The 20375-nt window shown below is 48.1% G+C and overlaps 2 protein-coding genes across 3 annotated transcripts; one reads left to right on the plus strand and one right to left on the minus strand.

The window, feature by feature from the left end:
* Nucleotides 1–76: 76 nt before the first annotated feature.
* On the minus strand, nt 77–14744 carry zhx3b (zinc fingers and homeoboxes 3b). Of its 2 annotated transcripts, none has more exons than XM_063208652.1 (3): nt 14488–14744; nt 1909–6071; nt 77–963 (listed from the first exon to the last, which is right to left on the minus strand). In XM_063208652.1, exons 2-3 carry the CDS (start codon nt 5882–5884, stop codon nt 959–961), a joined length of 3981 nt encoding a protein of 1326 aa, XP_063064722.1. In that variant the 5' UTR covers nt 5885–6071; nt 14488–14744; the 3' UTR covers nt 77–958. The 2 variants fall into 2 exon arrangements, with proteins under 2 accessions (XP_063064722.1, XP_063064721.1); XM_063208651.1 differs by having other exon boundaries at nt 77–969.
* Nucleotides 14745–15555: 811 nt separating this feature from the next.
* rab5if (RAB5 interacting factor) lies at nt 15556–19761 on the plus strand. Its single transcript, XM_063207587.1, has 4 exons — nt 15556–15861; nt 16404–16507; nt 17122–17251; nt 19090–19761. Exons 1-4 carry the CDS (start codon nt 15754–15756, stop codon nt 19129–19131), a joined length of 384 nt encoding a protein of 127 aa, XP_063063657.1. The 5' UTR covers nt 15556–15753; the 3' UTR covers nt 19132–19761.
* The last annotated feature ends 614 nt before the right edge of the window (nt 19762–20375 follow it).

Genomic DNA, 20375 nt, shown 5'->3' on the forward strand with positions numbered 1-20375 from the left:
CTCTTTGAGCGACTCGTTCTTTTTTTTAGTAGTTGAGGTTTGGGGAAGGAGGCTGGAGGCCAGAAAAACGATGACTTCAAGTTAACCTTTTTATTCTGCAAATAATATCTGTAAAAATTATACAAGCCTTACGAACCAAAACACTGTTTTTTGACACTTTTACAGCTGTGTTTTTTTTATTTATTTATTACAGATGTTTTATTTTCTTATGAAAAACAAAACAAAAACAAAAAAACAGGGAAAAAACAACCATATAGGATGTGCCATAGTCCAGTGCTAAAACCGTAAGAAATATTGATACATGTGTCTTCAGCGCTCCATATGTCAGTCATGGTTTTAAAAACAAAGAAACAAAAAAATATCACATAACAGAAAAAAAGCCCATTGAAGAGCTGTGCAGTTCACATCGTTGCGTACCCCATAACCACATCTCCCAGAAACAGAACTCTCCCTTAATACAACAGGTAAAACTCTGGTCCACATCTGTACAGTTCCACATGATGCTCCTCTCATTTCCTTTTTTCTCCTTAGTCCTCTTTTTTTTTGCTCTGTCCATCCCACATGCGCCATCTTAGCCCACCTCCCTTTGTCTTCCCTTCCCAGGTTTCCTCAGCAGACCCAGAGGGGCGATTCCTCCCCCGCCTCCCCTCTGCCTCCCCTCCCCACGTTCAGCTGGAGAGGAGAGGGTTGGGGGGGGGCGTATATGACTGGATGGGTGGGTCTGAATCTGTCCAGCGATCCCATTACAATCACATCTGCTGTCATGACACGCTCTCACACACATACGCACACTCTTGGTCTCTCTCCGTCTTTCCCGGTAAAAGGCCGCCAATGCTGTACATCCCTCGGGCCGATCTCTAGGTCTCTCTCCCTCTCTCGCGCGCACACACATACACTCACACAGACAAACTCTCTGTTGGACTCAGTCATTCAATCAAGGCCTCTGATGCATGCCTCCTCAGTCTGCTCCTGTCGAAAAATAAAAATAATTAAAAACATCACGTTTAAGAACAAACTTGAATGTGCAATCATAAACTATGATGCAACCACTGAATGACGCATAGCCATGTAAACAAATGCTAAGCAGTAGTTAATCATATGCCCTTACAGATCCTTCTCTTGATTCGAAACAAATCTGCATGCACTTAAATACTCCATAAATCCTCGTTATTTGACATGGCTTGTAATGGACCACTTAAACTAATTTGCCAAATGTCTGAGGACATAATCATACAAATATATATTTTTAATAGCCTGAGCCGTGGTTCTTAATTGCTTACACACTGAGAGAAGCTCAGTGAAAATGCATTTCACATACAAATTAGTTTGAATAATCACAAACTATTTCATAATAGTGTAAATAGTATTTTCAGTGCAAAGGACCTGTGCAGTTTGGATGAAAAGAAGTGGTCTTTGACCTATACCAGTACAACTATCTAAGTGGTGTTTGGCATTGCCTTGTGTAATGGCTTGTACAGACACATTATTAGAACAAGATGGGGCATTTATTTTACATTTCTCATTTAATTTGTTTCAAGAAATGATAGAAAGGGGGGAAGCCTTTTAGCCATTGCTTACTACACATTGTGAAAAGCGTACATTCAAGATGTAAAAAGCTTTGATTAACCAGACCACTAAAAAAGATTTTCAATTCAGAAATGTCAGCCTTCTGAAAAGTATTGCGACACTACACGTACGTGTATAACCTCAATACCTGGTCATGGCCTGCTTCTGCATTTCACACCCCTTTGAAATGAATGAACCCTCCTCCCCACAATATTCTCACACATGAGGCTGTGCTTTTAGTTCATGTTAAGTACAACCACATGCCCTTACAATTGTGAAATACATATGAATTACCATCTGTGTGGTCATTACTCTTCACAGGATGATGGGCAATAGACTGACCTTGATCTGAACTTGCAGTCTTTGAATCTGCAGCCTTTGTCTCGTCTTCATCTGCCTTCGCCTTGGCTGAATCACCGCTTGGCGACGGCTGCAGTCCTTCACTCTTCTCCTCACTCGTGCTCCCTTGGTCCTGCTGGGCCTCACCCAGAGCTGCCTCCTCCTCCTTCCTCTCCTCTTTCTCCTTGGGCTCCTTCTCTTTGTCCTTCTTCCTCTCTTCCTCTTCCTCTTTCTCCTTCTCCTTCTCCTTGATCTCCTTCTCTTCCAAAACCGCCTCTGTCGTTCCCGTTTCTGTTGTGGATGTCGAGGCCGCCTCAGTCTTCCCACCGTCCTCCTCTGCTTTCTTGGCCGCCAGCAACAGAGGAGCCCGGTTGGTGAACCAGCGGCGCACCAGGTCCTCCGTCAGCCCGCTGCTCTTGGCCAGCTCCTTCACCTGGGCCTCCTCCAGCTTGCCGTGGGCCTCCAGGTGCTCCTTCAGCACCTCCAGGTTGGCCTTGTGGAAGTCCTCCTCCTCCACCATGCTCTGGTAGCTCTCCAGCCACTTCAGCTGGCCGTTCTTCAGCACGTAGCGGCAGTCCCCGAACCAGCGCACCACCTCAGGCCTTGGCAGGCCCGTGACGGCCATCAGCTCGTCGTATTGCGGGCTGCCCGGCCACTGGGTGCGAGCGAAGGCCTGCTTCAGCGCGTGGAGCTGGTCGGGCGTCTTTTTGCCACGGTAAGGGGTGGAGGAAGTGGGTATGGGGGGTGGTGACGATGTTGGAGCAGGCACAAGTTTTGGAGGATCTGATTGGAGCTGGTTTGGTTGGCTGGCCTCGCCCTCCTTCCCGTTGGATTCAGTCACTTTGAGCATTTTCAGGTTGATCTTGATGGGGTTGACCTTTGGGGCGTCCTCCTTCTGTTTCTCGTCTTTACCTTGTTGTGATGAAGATGACGAGCTTTCTCCTGATGGGTCGTCCACCGCCATTTTCTCCTCCCCCTCAACCTTCTTCTCCCCAACCTCCATGGCAGCAGCGGCAGCCTCCACCTCCTCCTTCTCCGCCCTTTCCGCCTCCTCTTTCTTCTTCTCCACTGCGGCCCGTTTCCTCCGCTCGGCGAACCAGCCGTGGATCTCGCGCCGCGTCATCTTGGTCTCCTGGCGCAGCTTGTCCACCTCCTCCGATGTGGGGTCAGGGTCCACGGAGAAGCTGGCCTCCAAGGCAACAAGCTGGTGGGGCTCCCGCTCCTTGTAGCGAATGGCCGTGAAGTCGGGGGACGGGGGCCGAGGCGGCCGCCTGGAGGGAGTGGTGGGCGACGTGGTCTGCTTATCCTGCTGGGGAGGGCTCACGGGGGTTGGTGGGGGCGTCTTAGGTGTCTCTGGTGCTGGAGCTGGCACTGGAGCTTCAGAAGAACTGATTCCCTCACCAGAACCTGTAGCGGTGGCACCGGTGGTGGTGGTTGTGGTTGTTGTTGTTGTGATGGTGGTGCTGCTGTCAGCAGAGGTTTTCTTGTCCCCAGCAGCAGCAGCTTTGTCCCCCCCGCCAGTGCTCGTCCGTGGCCCCTTGAGGTTCCTGAAGTGGTAGCGCCGGTCGCTGAACCACTTGCGCACTTCGCGCACCGTCAGGCCCGTCATGCTGGTGAGGCGGTTGATCTCGTCCTGGTTGGGGAACTGGTTGACCAGGAAGCTATCCTTCAAGGCCAACAGCTGCTCCTGGGACTTCTTCTTCTGCAAGCTGTTGGGGTCCAGCAGGCTGGGGCTGGAGACGGAGCGAGAGCTGCTGGTGGATGGCGATGAGGCTGCAGCGGCTTTTGCTGATCCGTCTCCTCCTTTCTTGCTGCTGCCGCCGCCAGCCACACCAGCAGAAGTGCTGAGGTTGCTAGCTGTGACAGTGGTGGGTGTTGCTGTAGAGGCCGCAGTGTCACTGGTGGTGGTTGTACTGGTGTTGGGAGTTGTGGAGGGGGATGGGATGGGAACGGGGCTGGGGCTGGCACCATTGCTTCTGCTCTCTGTCTTTATGTCCATCTTGATGTCATTACTGCTGTTACTGTCAGTGCTAATCTTAATGTCAGGGGACGATCTGCTGTCTGTAGTATTTTTCACAGTGCTGCTATTGCTGCTGCCTTCCTTGCCATTGTTGCCCACCTTGGTTGCATCTTGGTTGGTTTTAGCAATCGGTGGGCTGGGCGCCGTTTTTTTGTTGCCATTTGCCACGCTCTTGCCATTTTCAGTGCTTTTGTTGGCATTACAGGTTTTGGTTGTGAGGCTAAGGGGACTGCTTGCGTTCCTGTTGTTGCAGATGATAGTTTTGCCGCTGCCGCTACTCGTGGCACTGGTGAGAGTGGCACCGCTGAGGGCACCAGCTGCGTTGATGACACTAGACAGGATATTCAGACTGCTACTTGCAATGTTGCTGCTGATGCCGGAACTGCTGCTGCTACTGATGATACCGCTGTTTGAGCCCCTGGAGCTGCTGCTGCTGGTGAAGGTGTAGTTTAGGGTGCTGCTGCTTCCCACCGTCCCCACCACCATGCTGACCCCCTTGTCGGCCACCAGGGCGGCAGCAGGCCTCGCTTGCATCATGGGCTTGGCAGCGCTCTGGGGCTTGGGTGTGACGGCCAGGGCTACTGGGGCGCTGTTCACCTGGATGCCGTTGGCCATCATGGGCTGCGTGACGATCACGCCTCCCTGGCCCACCAGGCTGCCCTGGAGGATGTGAGGGATGCCCGCGGCCCCCAGTGAGGCGGGAAGGACTGTGATGGTCTGCTGCGCCGCGCTGTGGTGGTGGGACTGCTGCCGTGCTGATTGTTGATGCTGCTGATGGCCAGACGAGGGCGCTGTCTGAATGATGGTGTTGAACATCTTCCGGCGGGCCTCCTCGATCTCCTCGGGGGACCAGCTGATGCCCTGCTTCAGCCGCTGCGCCGTGAACCAAATCTTGATCTGCTCCTCGGGGTACTTGGTGACCACCGTCAGGTAGCAGAGCTCGGCTTTGGTGGGGTAGGGGAACTTGCTGAAGGAGGTCTTCAGGAAGCTGCTGCTGTCCATGGAGGCGTTGTACGTGGGAATGCTGCTCAGCGGGATCATGACCTTGGGCAGGTTCTTGGAGCTGCCAGAGGAGGAGGTGGCGGACACTGACGAAGGGGAGATGGAGGTGGGAGACGAATGCTGATGCTGGTTGAGACCACGGTTCTGGACCACCGACACCACCTGTGTGACGGCCGTCTTGATGATGGGCAGCGCGCCCGAGCCGTTGACGATCTGTATGGCAGACGGTATCGTCACTTTGTTCGTGGAGCCGTTGTGAACGATTGTGGGCACGTGTGTAACAGTTACAGTGGGGGAGTCTTTCTTCTCCATGGCCTTGCTGCTGGAGGTGGAGGACATGGCCTCCAGTCTGGAGTCGTCTGCCATGGAGTGCGAGATGACTATCCTCTTGGACTCCGATTTGCCCTTAAGCATCCTCATGATGGGCGTCTTGGTGATGGAGATCTCCGACTCCTTGGAGATGAGGCCGTCTCCGGGGCCGGGTACCAGGGTCTGCTCCACGGTGACCTTGCGGTCCTTCTTCCGCAGCTGCAGTGTGGTGGTGACGGTGCTGGGGTGCACACGGGCGTTGTGCAGCGCCAGGCCCTCAAACTTGGCCGACGTCACGCCGCAGTCCACGCAGTGGAAGCTGGGGTCCGAGCGGAACTCGGGGTGGCCGCTGTACACGTGGTCCAGGAAGAGGTTTAGGTCCAGGGTCTCGAAGTTGCACGGCCTGCAGGTGTAGGTGCCCCCGTCCTTCGGGGAGGAGGCACCTTGGGATTCGTTCCTGGAGGACGACGGCGAGGGCTCGCCCAGGTCTTGGTACCCGAGACCGTACACGCCCTCCCTGGATGGATAGGCGCTGTCTCTGTCCCGGTCCCTGGTAGAGCAAGAGAGGTCTTGCTCCACCTCATCCCTCATGTGCATGGTCTTCACCGGGATCATGCAGGGGGTGCTGGACTTCCGCTTGCTAGCCATGGCTTGGACCAATGAGCTGGGTAGACTAGGGCGACTTGTTTCGTGTAGACGTGCAGCTGGTTGGCTCAGGGGGTTATGGATGGGCCATAGAGACGGGACTTGTCTCGCCGCCCGTCCTCCAGGCCTCTCAGTCCTTCAGTGGTGCACGGTCTGCTGGTGGATGTGAGTCAGGCATCAGCAAAGACACCTGGAGAGAGAGGACAGAAGGTATTAATAAGTTGGGCCTTTGACATGATTAAAATGTTGTAAGATGAATTATGAAGATTTAACGCAAGAATATAAGAATACTATTTAACATAATACAAAAAGCTTCATCACTACGAAAACAATCAATGTAATGATTAAATCAAATTTCAAGCCTCATCAGTTTTTATGGCCATTATGCAGTTTGCTGTGCAACAAAGAGGCAAGGCCACAAGGGTGCAAAGATTTTGAAGTATTCAATTATAACAAGGAACAATACAAAAGTAGAGTTAAAGTAAATAATACATATACTAATTATTTCTAAATATAATAAAGTATATCTGAAATTATTTTTTGTGGTGAGGAAATCAGGTGAAGTCAAAGCCCATTGGGAAATTCCAACTCCCATTGTCATTGTGACACAGCACTCCACAGCACACAAGTGAACACTGCACACAATGAAATTGCATTTATGCCTCACCCTCACCTTACAGCGCATTATGAAAACAGCAGAAAGAATCATTGGTTGCCAACTACCCACACTTGAGGAGTCCCACCATACACGCTGCACAAACAGAGCATTAAACATCCTTAAAGACCACACACATCCTGGTCACAGGCTCTTCACCATGCTACCATCTGGCAGGCGCTTTAGGACTCTGCGTGCCCGCACTACGAGAATGAAGGACAGTTCCTATCCTACTGCCATTAGACTTCTGAACTCAATACGTCACCTGTCCCCCCTCAATACTTCAGGACTCTCTATACTGTGAGATGCATATGGACTTTTATATTTTCTTTATTATACTGTTAATATATATTTTATTTTGTGGGCATTTGTGGGTTGCTTCCAAACAGAATCTCACTGTATTTATATAGTGACAATAAAAGCACTCTACTCTACTCTACTCACCCGTGCAAGGATCATGGAATCACTATTAAGTCAATTTTTGTTTGTGCTTAACAGTGAACATACACGTCTGCAAACAAATAAAAATAGCCGAAATAAAGTTTTATAGTGGTGCAATCATGTCCTCACCACAAAAAGGGGAACCCACTTTCTTTGAGTATTTGAATAAGCACTGAATATACTATAACAGAGCGATAAACTCACATTGAACTTGGTCTGCAAAGGCCAATCGTGGTCTAGAGATCTATTTGTGTCACTTAACAACTAAATCCCCACTTAGCCCATTCACACACAAACACACACACACAACTTGACTTCAATGTAGATGTCTGCTCAGACGCCGGGCCCTTCAAACAACCCTTTTAGCCTCATCTCCCTCAGTCTGTTAGGGCTCTCCTCTCTTGTAGCGTCCTCTCCTACCCTCCAGTACAACTGCTGCCTGGCCGCAGACACTGTAACCTGGAAAGCACATGCCGTCCACTCCAGGACGAGGAGGCTGTCCCTGATTAAAGCAGTGTGGTCACTGGAGATCACAGTTTTCCACTGCATAACCTATTCTTTTGGAAAATGCTCTCCGCACCAGAGAGGGCAGGAAATGACACGGGCAAAGCAGATTCCTGATGTGCAGCCCCCTCCACACACGCCTTCAGACTTGACCTTGAGTATTGAGCAACAGTTCCACTCATTCTTGCCACATGGGTATTGGAATCAAACGCATACAAATGCAGATATGTGCATTCATGCCCCCCCCCAAAACACACACACACACACACACACCTGTGCAAAAGGTAAGTAGTTGGCACCTAAAATGAACATTGTCTCCCGACTCCTCGAAAAAGCTTATGCCTCCACTATCCAACGCCAGTGGAAAAGCTCTTTGCATCAAATTACTTCAGGTAATGGCAGACTCACGACCACTCTGCTTTCCCCCATGTACACAAACACCCATACACACACACACACACACACACACACACACACACACACGCACACACACACACACACACACACACAAACACCCATACACACACACACCTCACCTCTCCTCTCGCTTCTCTCCTCTCAGCTGCCAAGCTCTGCTAAAAAATATAGGTCAGCACCATCTTACCCTCTAATCCTAGTTTGTAGCATCCAAACATGTTTGGTTGCTCTGCCAACAGGGCGGTCACGGCACATTTAATCAGCACATGTTTACAGGTAACATTTAAAGGCAGGTAAACTGTGCAGAGCCAACGCTGCCGGTGTCTCTGATGTCCACTCATCCAGCTCTAAAAAGGAGTGAGCATCAAGACTATGAAAACAGATGCGACGTTTACTCTCCAGCACGGACTAGACAAGAGTGTGCATTCCATTTCCCAGCATGCCAAGATGAGGCCTTATTTTTCGTGCTTTTCCCACCATCAAGCAACTCTGGATCACCAAAAGGATTGTGTTCCGCATATACATGTATTTAGGACAAAACAAGCCATTAGAGCACACTACACTACAGTCTGGCAAAAAACACTGACCGTACAGAGGCCTTCACAGGCCAACAGGTTGTGGCGTAAGTTTATCATGACCCATCTGTTGATCAATAGACTATACTTCATCTCAAGGCGTCATAACACAAGAGACCCTCGAGACAAATTTGTCTCTTGAGCCACTGGAAGAGGGACAAAAAAATATCGACATGAAAATGGGGTGTCATACTTCGGATACAAACATCAAACCAATAAGGCGAGGTGGCTTCACCGAATGCCCATGGTGGCTTGGATGGCACTAGGGGCAGTGCCAATAACCTCTACTGGGAGTTTTGCTCTCTGCGTGCTGTTGCTCGTACAACGGACGGCCTGCCAAGCTAGCCCTGATCCTGATCCTCTTTCCATCCGACACAAGGCATTTCTGATGAGCGCCGCCTGGCATAAAACCTAACTCCTCTCCGCAGCACGGGAACATGGGATTCTTGTGCTGCTTGTTTGTTTTGCTCGTTTTGTCTTGCCCGTGCCTCAGCGGCGGGAGAGGTTCATTCGATTCGAGGAAGCTGTTCGTTTGCTAGCGAGACAGACAGAGACAGCCTGTGGCCCTCGCCCAACAAAGAAACACTCGCCCTCGCTCTTAGTTGTCGTTCTAGCCGGCGGATCGGCCCTTCCGTTGGGCCTTTACTTGCTCGCTGCCCCTTCTGGTTCTTGGTTCTGCATGAGGGGGCACGGCCCCTGCCAAGACTTGAGGAGTCACATGACCTTCACAAAAGGGTTGTAGGGTGGGCAGGGCTTACCACTTGGTCACGTGGGTTAGAGCCCAGCGCCCTAAGGGAGAAGAGAGAAAGAGAGGCAGAGGCAGAGAAAGAGAGAGGGAGGGAGAGAGGGAAAATGAGAGAGTGAGAGACAGGGAGAAAGAAAGAGAGGGTGAAAGGGTGAGGGCGAGCAAGCGTGCGAGAAGGCGAGTGGGGGATGGGCAGAGGGACTGGGCCGAGAGAGTGTGTGAGTGAGAGGGGGGTGTGGGGGGGCACAGTGTGTGTCTTGCATGTGTACGTGAGTGTGAATGGGGGGTGTTAACAGTCGCAGCACAGAGGAAGAAAGTAAGGTGTTTCAGCAAAGAATTTTCTGCCCAGATACCCCACTCCACCACCCTCTCCAACACCACACACTCACGCAGACACCTCCCAAGCGTTCCCTACCTCTACCCCCAACAACAATCACACAAAGTCGTTCGCTCCCTAGTCCACCCTCCCCCTCCCCCTCGCCTCTTCTCTGGCGTACTTCGGAGCCTCTGGAATGTTCTCTTGTGAGCACTGGAGCCAGTGGACAACCCGGGAGCCGAGCCGCATTGCATTCTGTGAGTGTGCGTGTGCGCGCATGTGTGTGTGTGTGCGGTGTGCGGTTGTATCCAGTCTCCAGCGAGTTAAGACGAGTGTGGAAATGGCCACCAGCACAGACCTTGAGCCAAAATCTGACCACGTCCTGTCCTGTATTGCTGCCTTCTGCGCTGGTCACTCTCTACGCCACCATGGGGCCCGCGAAAGGGGCGACGTCGGGGCCTACGCCATTTTGAACCTCTGACATTTCGCAAAACCTACAAATACCCGTAAATACACCAAAAGGGGCAACGCGGAGACCTACGCCTTTCTGAACATCAGACATTTCCAAAACCTATAAAGGACCGTAAATAAACCCATTGTGTGCGTAGCTTGAGTCTGATGTTGTCCCTGTATGTTAGATTTAATCTAAACAAGCAATAAAAACAAGTTGGAAGGAAAGCAATCAACTTGTACATATTGCTCAGCCTTGGGCCGCAGCCTACGCCACACAGCTGAGTGGGATGCGTCTGGATGACTCATATCCGGGAACATGCATCGTCACTTAATTCATCCGACAGTGCAGTCACAAACCCGGGAAAGAAAAAAAAACCCAATAACAAACTCCACTGAGTCATCATTAACATAAGTAAGTGCTGTCCCCATGCTTTCTCGAAAACAAACACACATGCTAGAGAGTGCGCTGGGCTGTGAAACATAAATAAACAAGAACAAACGAAACAAACGAAAACAGACAAACAAACGGCTAAAAACAAACAGGCTGCTTGCTGACCCTTGGGCCACTGAGCCAGACATGATATGGGTGGGTTGTGTGTGTGTGTGTGTGTGTGTTTGGGCCTTGGGCTTGCCGTGTTGGAGGATACGTTACAGTCCAACCACACAGACAGTCCATAAACATCTAGAGTTGTCTACATGTATAGGACAGTCGAGCAGAGGCCTGTGAGGTGCTGTTCTGTCTGTCTGTCCCTCACTCCCCCACCCGTCCCTTGCCTCTGGGAAAGGAGAACTGGTCCAGTGGAGGGCGGGCAGGATTGTTTTGGTCCCCTTTCTGAGCACATAAATAAGCCATGTCACATGTCCTGCGCGTCTCTCAATCATAACACTGGGCCGACCAGCCAGCCTCTATAGCTGTACTCTCTACAGCTCTACAGCCTGGCTTCTACAGCCTGGCTGTTACTGTGCCAATTTTAGAAGCTGGGCAAGCCGTGACGGGGCGGCAAAGAGGCAGTCGACGTCTCTGAGAGGAGTCGACGCTCTGATGTTTTCGCTTAAAACGAAACTTTCGTTTTACCAGCGTCCTGGACATCTTGAAAAGCAAAATGTTTTTATTCGATGGGCAGGCCTCATGTACGGTATGCCCACGGATATGGAGCGCTTTGATGTTGGGTTGTGTTGTCCATTCATGTGGGTGGGTGGGTGAGCTGCTGGATCCGTTGGGTTTTGGGGGGTGCTGTTAGTAGCTTCTCCAACAATCCGCCTGCCTGACCGACTGACTGCCTGCATGCATGGCTCTCTCTTCCCCTCCCCCACTCTCCCTCCATTTCCCTCTCTCAACAAGTTCGGCTCGGTCTGCTGGGAGACAGGTCGGCAGCGCCACTGGTGTGTTACTATCCCCATGGCAACCAGCCGTCCTACCCCCCCCCCCCACCACCACCACCCCCCCAACATCCACCAGCACCTCCTCCCCTCCCACTGGCTCCCAACAGCTCTGCCTGTCTGCCTGCTCCCTCACACCCCCTCTCCCTCTCACATACAAGTACATACATACACCCTATCACACACACAAGCACTCACATAGTGGTCACCCCACAGGCACACACAAAAACACATACATGCACACAGAGAGAGAGGCTTGCTTGCAGGCTGGCTGTGGCGGTCTTGTTTATTCCGCACACTACTGTTTGTGACGGCTCCCCTCCACTCCTCTCCCGACTCCCAGACCTGCTCCTATTTCAGCGCTCCGCGTTCACTTCAGCGTTTGGTGTCCGTGTCTCTCGAAGGTGTGGCCGACCCGCCACCGTCCTCCACCCTTTATCATCTGACGTACGCCGCCGCTGCTCCACAACACTTACAACACTCTCTCTCTGTTTCCATCTCTCCCCTTCTCTGTCCTCCCTGTGTTTTAAGCCTCCCTTCTTCCGCTTTCTCCCTCTCTCTCTCTCTCTTTCTTTGTGTGCCATTGAGGACATAGTGGGCCGCTTCGCTCCCTCTGCTCCGACCAGGGACCTGTTTATTCCCTTCTACTAAGCTTGGCCCAGAAGGAACACTTTGTGCCACTACCACCCTGACGCACACATACACGCACACATACACACACGCACACACACACACACTTTCAAACCTCTCCTAGTCTGCACCGACCACAGGGCGAGACCATACCAGTCATGTATTTGACACCCACCCCCCAATACAGCTTTACACACACTCACACACTAAGAATGTCCTTCTTAAAAACCAGGCCTTGCACAGTCATGGTGATGAGTCGAAGGGTGCGAAGGATGGTAAACTCTGAGATAAACAACATTTATACACAGAGACCCAGTTGGGGCCTATGTCCAGTTTGCAAAACCAGGTAAATGGCTTTTCTTTGTAAAACCAGGTATGTCTTTTCTTTTCCAGAGGTAAGGGTAGAGAGAGGGAACGCCTGAACCCATCTACGGCCACCTCAGGCGTAAAGGCTCAGTTGTTAAAAAAGGGAGAGGATGGGGGGGAGAGAGAGGTGCTGGAAGGGGGAATAGTAGTGGAGGAGGAGGAGGAGGTGGTGGAGGAGGAGGAGGAGGAGGTGGTGTGTGGGGGGGGGGCAGGGGAAAAAAATGGCGGCACACCACCATGCGCTCCGCTGTCCAACCTAAAATGGCTGACATCACAGCCTCTTATCCAGGCGAGCGAGACACTGCTGCAACGCCAGCTCAGCTCCGCTCAGACTGCTGACCAAAAACCGCTAGCTCAGGATGCACGACTGAGTGAGTGAGGTAGCAGGCAGGCAGGCAGGCAGGCAGGCAGGCGGCCGGGCGGGCAAGCGCGGGTAGGCGAGTGGGGCCGAAAGCATGACAAGGGAGCGCAATCTCTCTTCTCCGTCTCCCTGCCTCTCCTCTCCTGTCCGCTGGCGCACTCCGCCATCAACCAACCCAGACCCTTCTTCTCCTCACGGGCCTTGGCTCGCTCTCTCCCTGCATAGGTGGGGCGGGCGGCCACAGCTCTGAAATGGCCGTTACCTGAGCAAGGACTGGAGGGCCCCGCTCCACTGTGGTGTACGTAGTGACGCTCTAGTGGCCCCTCTGAAACTATCTGGCAACCAAGGCACCAAGGGCCCCTAAATTGAATTACTCGATCCGATTCAATCCAAACAGACTAGAGCAGATCATGCACTTCAGATACATTTCATATGAGGTCACATCAGCAGAGACAAACACAAAACCTTTGTAAACAGAAAAACTTGTATGCCGCCATTGCATTGCAGTGCGAAGTGCCATGTGCTGACTCTGCTTTGGTTGGGCTTGCGAATATCATTCAACCACACCAGCTATTGCCTGTGCAATAGAAAATTTGCATATATTTCATCTCTCTCAGAGAGAACAGACCTGTCCATCACCACAGGCATAGCTGATTTGTCTAAACTGCTACAACCTGACCTGACCCTGGAAAAAATAATCTCTGCAAGCCCAGTGTGATTACTGGGTCCACCACAATTATGCACGTTCCATTTCAAAACAATTACTATGTGGATTAATAGACCATCATATGTGTATTACATCAAAGGCAAGAGCAATGGAATAGGAACGAGGAGGTGCGACGCTGCATATGTCTGCCTTGTTTTAATGTATGTTCATACAGGGGGTGTGGCAGGCGATGTCATAACAGAGATTAATATGAGCCTCTTGCGGGGCATAACAGTGGTCTCTCTCAAAGCAGCCTTGTCTCGCAGTTAAAAGTTTAGCGAGAAACATCACAGGCAAAAGTCAAACCACACATATTGCTGAAGTCCCGACAGTAAACATTATTATGTTTACAGCTGACGGAAACGATATGCTACAATAGCCTATAGTTAACACTGACTGTGGAAACAAATAGCAAGCATTGCACGGGTTGATATTAGGTAATACATCTTAATTCCATCGTATAATGAAATGTAGTCAGGAATTTGACTTAATGCACCGATTCAAAATAATTTCTGCTATCCACATTCTGCAAAAAAAAAAAAAAAAAAAAAAACATCAGAGCGCAATTTAGGAGCAGTCATCAATCAAATCATTGTGGTACATATCCAAAAAGAAGTTGTGGCAACCTCGTGTATCTGTCGGGTTGCTGAAAGACTGTGTGGGTACATTAAATTCGTGGAGATTTTTGTGTGGTTAGGGGTTAACATCCCGTTGAAACCAACATCGGAAACCCTGATATTATTGCTCGGAGCGAAACATGCGCGTGGTGCCCATCTGCAGAAGTTTCGGTCTCTGAGGCAGGGCTTCCATGGAGGACCATACAAAACAGTTAACCAACCTCATCGAAACGACTGAAAAAATACTATACCCCAAAACTAGACTCGGCGCCCCCCACCTACTGTCGCCATTTTACACAAGCGACTTCATGTAGTCAACTAGCTAAATTGGCCCTGCGTAGCACAGTGTGAAAGGTAACGTTAGCTAGCTTGCGGTTATAAGTTAGTGCCAGTAGCAACACAGATAGTGTTTCGGATGTTAACACACAGATCTAACTTACCTTGCACTTGATCCAGCAGATGTGGCAGGAGGAATCAAACACAAACAGCAAGCTCGCCAGTCAAATAAGTAAATAAATAATTAATTTGGGATTTAGGTAGCCTTTGATGCCCACTGAAGTGAAGTAGAACTTCTCTTCTTGGGTGCTCGCGCTGTAACAGTGATATTGGCCACCAGGGCAGGGGAGCGACAATGGACCCCTCGTTCTTGTTTATTACGAATCGATCTCGCTAAGAAGAGAAGGGGAAAGAAACTACGACGTACGTACCCAGGCTTGGGACACGTGATCCAGAGCGTCACTGGCTACCAAACCTCTGGTCGGCATGAGCTCATGGACGGACTCGAGGGGTGAAGTTAGTTATGGGAACACAGTCATCCCCTTTGTTCTGTCCAGTGCACTGCAGGTATTCTCCCAACCCAAGTGGCACCATAAATTGTGCATTTGGAGGTGATGTGCAGTCATCGATAGGCACACTGTCCATCGTGAGTCTTTTGCTTTTGGGGCAGTTATTAAAACTTTATGACTGCATTATTAATAGTATAATTCGCCTATATGACGTGCTTACTATTACAGGTGTGCATGCTATTATGGTAGGCCCTATTGATCAAATACACGGCATCAATAGGATCACAACGTCATTTAGTCCAAGTGCAGTTGAAACACTTTTCTGTATCATATAATAGCCAGTTAGTGCATTTTGTTACTTGCTACAATATGCCCTCAAGATGTGAATAAACCTTGAAAAGCAATACAGTATTGGAATTATGTTTGCATAATCAACTGAACACTCAACTCGGGCACTCAACATGAATATGGTTTTGTGAAGCGTTTGTAAATGCCCTCTTATTAGCCTAGATATAATAATGGAACACACTATTCGTAAACACTATTCATTCATTCATTCATTCATTCATTCATTCATTCAAATAGTCACTCATTCATTCATTGATTAATTTGTTCATCCATTCAATGACAAGCTTCCAACTGCAGATGACGCTGTTTATTTTTTAGAGACTCACAAGGCCACTACAGCGTGAAGCGTGCGTGAACGTCGCATTTTTTCATTGGCTCGGGCCCCAGGGTCAATGTTGTACTGCGCATGCCTGATCGGTGCGGCTTTGGGGCGCTTCGACACCAATTTGAGGAGTCAGCAGTGCATTTTGTCTCTATTATCGTCTCTCACAGCACTCGGACATATCCTGCACAGCTTAAAAAGTGTGTTGCTCTGTTCACGAATTCAGCTATACCTAACAACAGTTCCAGAGAATGACGAACAGCTCAAAAAAGAAAGAAGAAGTTCAACTCGCCAACGGTGGAGTCAAGCTGTCCACATGGAGCAAAGCCTTGAGTAGTAAAGCTGTGTGGGAAGAGAAGGTATGCTTTGCAATTCAGATGCTATATTAACATTTGAATATCATGTGAAGGTTATTTGCAGCACTCTTTCCTCTGTATACGTGTGTTTGTGTTAGGTCCGTCAGTTTCCTAATTAGCCTGCTAACTAGCATAGCTGCTACTCTTGCTGTCAGATGGATCATCACAGAACGTCTGACGTGGGGGTCGTGGATTAACGCAAGGCTCTAAAGTTGGGGGGGCTCTCCTTACTTGGCGACTCCTAATGCTGGCAGAATCCTATTCATGTATTTGTGATCAGTCCGGTGCTCATGTTGTGTCAATATCTACAGCTAGAAGTTGGTATTTTTAAGTTGTGTTAAGAGGTAATTGTGTATCAATGAACCCTCTAAGGTCGTGCAGATATACAAGTGCTTGGCTTTGTGAAATGGATCGTTAGGTTGGAGACTATTGTGCTACATTTTACCTGTATTGTGTTGGAAGAATGTGTATAGGAATGCGAATGCGTTTTGTTCAATGATCTTTCCAAGCCATCGACAATGAACTAACAGTGTTCTGCTTTACAGGATGAGTTCCTGGACGTGATCTACTGGTTTAGGCAAATCATTGCAGTGATCCTTGGAGTAATATGGGGCGTTGCACCACTGAAGGGATTTCTAGGAATAGCCATGTAAGCATTTTTTCTTTTCATACCGGTATTAACCCACCACACACAGGTCTGAGCAAAAATATAGGCTAGGGGGTGCATCCATTTTATGTTCATAATATCGTGACCACAGGTATTCCTGTATTTTGCCTGTGTTTATCAAAGCACCTGCGGATATGGAACACCCTCTGGCTCCATTCTCTGTGTAACTAATGTCTGACTAATGTTTTAATCATTAATAAGCCACATACCTTGACCTATGCCTAGGTAGGTGACTGTGAAGTGTGACAGCAGTAGTAGATAGATCTGATCATGGCGTTCTATGCTAATAAGCCAGTTGTAACAGAACTTTTAATCACTGCTGATGCACTTCACCGTGGCACTAAACATAAGCCATATATTGGTTCAATCTGTTTTTGCTGAAGTGTGAAGATGCCCATGGATGCCTTCTTTCTAAATGTTCCTGCTCACTATTTGTTATTATAACCTAATATTTTCAAATTAGGCAGTGGCAAGTTTTGTTGTGCTTTCTGTCATAAAGGGTAAAATGCTGTAGATAAAAGGAGAGAATAGTCATACTGTCTGCCCTTACTGTCTCAGAGATCTGACCTTGTCTTGCTTCCCCACTGCTTCTTCAGATTCTGCGTCATCAATGCAGGTGTGCTGTACCTGTACTTCAGCAGTTTCCAGCAGGTAGACGAGGAGGAGTATGGGGGGACATGGGAGCTCACCAAAGAAGGATTCATGACGTCATTTGCATTATTCCTGGTGAGCCATTGCCATGAACTCTGTCTGTCTGTCTGTCTGTCTGTTTCGGCATGCCTGTCTCTCTGTCTCTGTCTGTCTGTCTCTGTGTTTGTCCTCTGTATACACTGTCTTTGTATATAAGGCACAACCTTCTTTCTACCGCAAGTCCACTTGTTTTCTATTGTCTCTGGCTGAAGATTTAGAGAGCAAGGTTGCTGCCTTGTTTCTAGCCATCCATGATGCCTTTCAATGTTTTCATAAACCATGTTTTTGATATTCACTTAGTTGAGCTCCCTACATGGTGAACTGTATGGTGAACATTTTCTTTCAGATATAAAGTAAGAGCAACTCAAGTGCACTGACCCCAGGTGTCTTTGAGCGCAGTTACATGTTGAGGAATATTCTGATTTTAAACAGAATGGTGTCAGTATTCTGTTTTCACGAGTCATGGAAAAACTGTTGCAGAACACTGTTCCACACATGTTAACAGAATATTCTAGAGCTTGTTTAACATTGAATACTGACAATCTTCCATTTGGAACCAGAAATTCTGTGTATCCTGCATTCCGTTGTTGCATTCATGTTCAGTTTTATTTCATAGGCCATTAAAACCTGTATATAGCTGGGAGACAAACATTAGGTCCTCAATGAACTTAATTCCTGTATGCAATTCTGCATACTTGGTCTCCATAGGTTTCCAAATCAGTTTTTCCTTGCTACTCTGCTTACACTATGTGTTTGCACATGGGCTGTACTATCACAATAGTCATATAATATTTTTATTATATGTATTACATTACATTGTAGCAATGTAATAGCAATTGCAATCCGTAACATGCGCACACCCACCCCGCGTGGTGATCTTCATTTTTCCCATCGGAGGTCTAACAATGGTATTAAATTGGGCCCAGCCGTGGCTAAACCAGCTGGACACTTGACTGCTACACCGGTGACAGTGTCACAGGTTCAATTCTGGCCCGAGTTCATTTGCCGACCCCTGTCTCTCTCTCCCCACTCGCCTCCTGTCACATCTTCACTGTCCTATCCAGGGGGGCAGGATTTGGCTGGTTAGCTTCATCGATTAACAAGACACTTCCTTGTTCGCCATTTTCACAAATTCTCATTTCCGACCCCACTTATGATTGGTGAGTGCGCAAGTTAAGTGTTGGGCACACAGACCTTTACTGGTCTGTGGTTGGGCACCTCCATGCATCCAATGCCCGTCTACCATATAGCTTTCTGGTCAACTGTAAGTCAGTCAGTAACGTGGCACGTAATTGGCTGAGTAAGCTGTAGGCGGAAATAACTCCGATTTGAAAGCTGAAAAAATCGTTCAATTTTGGCTGAATTGTTATGGTTGCCCTCCAGCACCATAAGTGTGCTTAGATCATATATAGAGGTGCCTAAACAGCATAACAATGTACACTTCTAAAATGGTCAATGCCTGTTTGAAAATATGGATCTTTTTTACAATAGACGTTATTCACCCCAAGAAGTGAAAATGGTTGAGCTTCCACTGAGTAGATTCCATGGGTAGATTGTGTTGGTTATGTTATTACAAGAACATGACTGTTGCCTGTGCAACCAGTGAAGTATGTTCTTTCAAAATAAATGGCATTAAATCTAACTGACACATTTATCCACAGTGTCTTACTTCTAGGTATAGGGTATTGGTCAGATTAGGGCACTGCTGAAGGGCACTTAGCCATTTATGTCTTGTCTGGATGGGATTTGAAACAGCCACCGTCCCAAAATCAACTCCCCAATCATTAGTCCAGAGCTGTCTTTAATATAGCCAATAACTAAATAAACATGTGCATGGTTCATTAATTAATCCCCAAATGATTGTTTTGTTCCAGGTGGTATGGATTATCTTTTACACAGCATTACATTATGAGTGAAGAAGTGAAGAACTGGGGATTAACCAACGATGTATGGTAAAGCAAGACGAGAGACATTTTCTTCAATGTAAAGAATATGCAGAACTTCCAGATGGAAGGTGGGGATGATGCACCTGGAGCACATAGGATCCTCAAGAGAGATGTGCATTATGGTTAACTTCAGTGAAATGGCCATTTTAGAAGTCCTCGGTCATTGTGTCTGAGTGTTAAGATAAAACTGTCCTGTGCACTGCCATGATTTTTTTTTCAGTGAATGATGTTGTGTTTAGCTGGAGATCATAACTTAATTTAAAATCTATTGTTCTCACGATTAGCTTCCAAACCATAGTCTTACCAGATATGAGTTTTTTTTCTTTAAAAACTGTATAAAATCTGTACAATATGCATTTGATCATATCCTCAATGTATTAAACTGATTTATTTGTATGTTCTTTTTCTGTTAATGTCTAGTTTGATGTAACGTACGTCCCAGTATTTTATAGTGTATTAACTGCAAGCAGATATATTTGCTGTACCTGGTACACATGGCTGTAAAACATGGCTTTTGAAAGACTGTATTTTCTGATGGAAATCTTTTGGGAATTGCATTAAACATGGACGTTGTCTGTCCCACATTTTATAAAAGATTAAGTACTGTTGCTGTGTAATGGTGGTTCAGTTGCTCAATCTGGAGGTAGCCTACAGTATAATCAGCATCTGTCACCAGCAAATTCAATCTCCACCCTACAATTACTGTAGTCTGAGCACATGGTCGACAAAGGAGAGAAGGCCAAGTCTAACAATGTCCTCTGATGGTCAACTGTAACTTGTTATCTTAAAAATTCCTACACACACAGGTCCATTAAGTCCAGTTGCTCAGCCTGAGGACTGTCTTGAGTACATTTTCATTCTGTGGAATACGTGTAGAAAATCCTGAAATAAGAGAGAAGACGTGATGTTATTACAACAACAATCTAGTCCAGTGAAAAACAGAAGACATACCTACTAGGCATGTTTTTTTTTGTTGGTGGTGGTTTTTTTGTACTGTTGGAAACAATAATGGATGAGATAGTTGGCTCTCTACTTAAAAGGAAATTGAACGCACACATCAAGTTCAAATTACTTGAAAGAAATGTGGAGTCAATATGTGCACTGCAGGCATAACCAACATCATAGTAGGCCAACTAAGTATTTTGAAGATGTTATAGGCCTACTGGAGTGCCCATGAAAATTCTATTGCACTCCAAAAATGTTGGCAATAAAAG

This window comes from Engraulis encrasicolus, chromosome 10 (genome assembly GCF_034702125.1).
Source record: "Engraulis encrasicolus isolate BLACKSEA-1 chromosome 10, IST_EnEncr_1.0, whole genome shotgun sequence".
NCBI classification, from domain to species: Eukaryota; Metazoa; Chordata; class Actinopteri; order Clupeiformes; family Engraulidae; genus Engraulis; species Engraulis encrasicolus.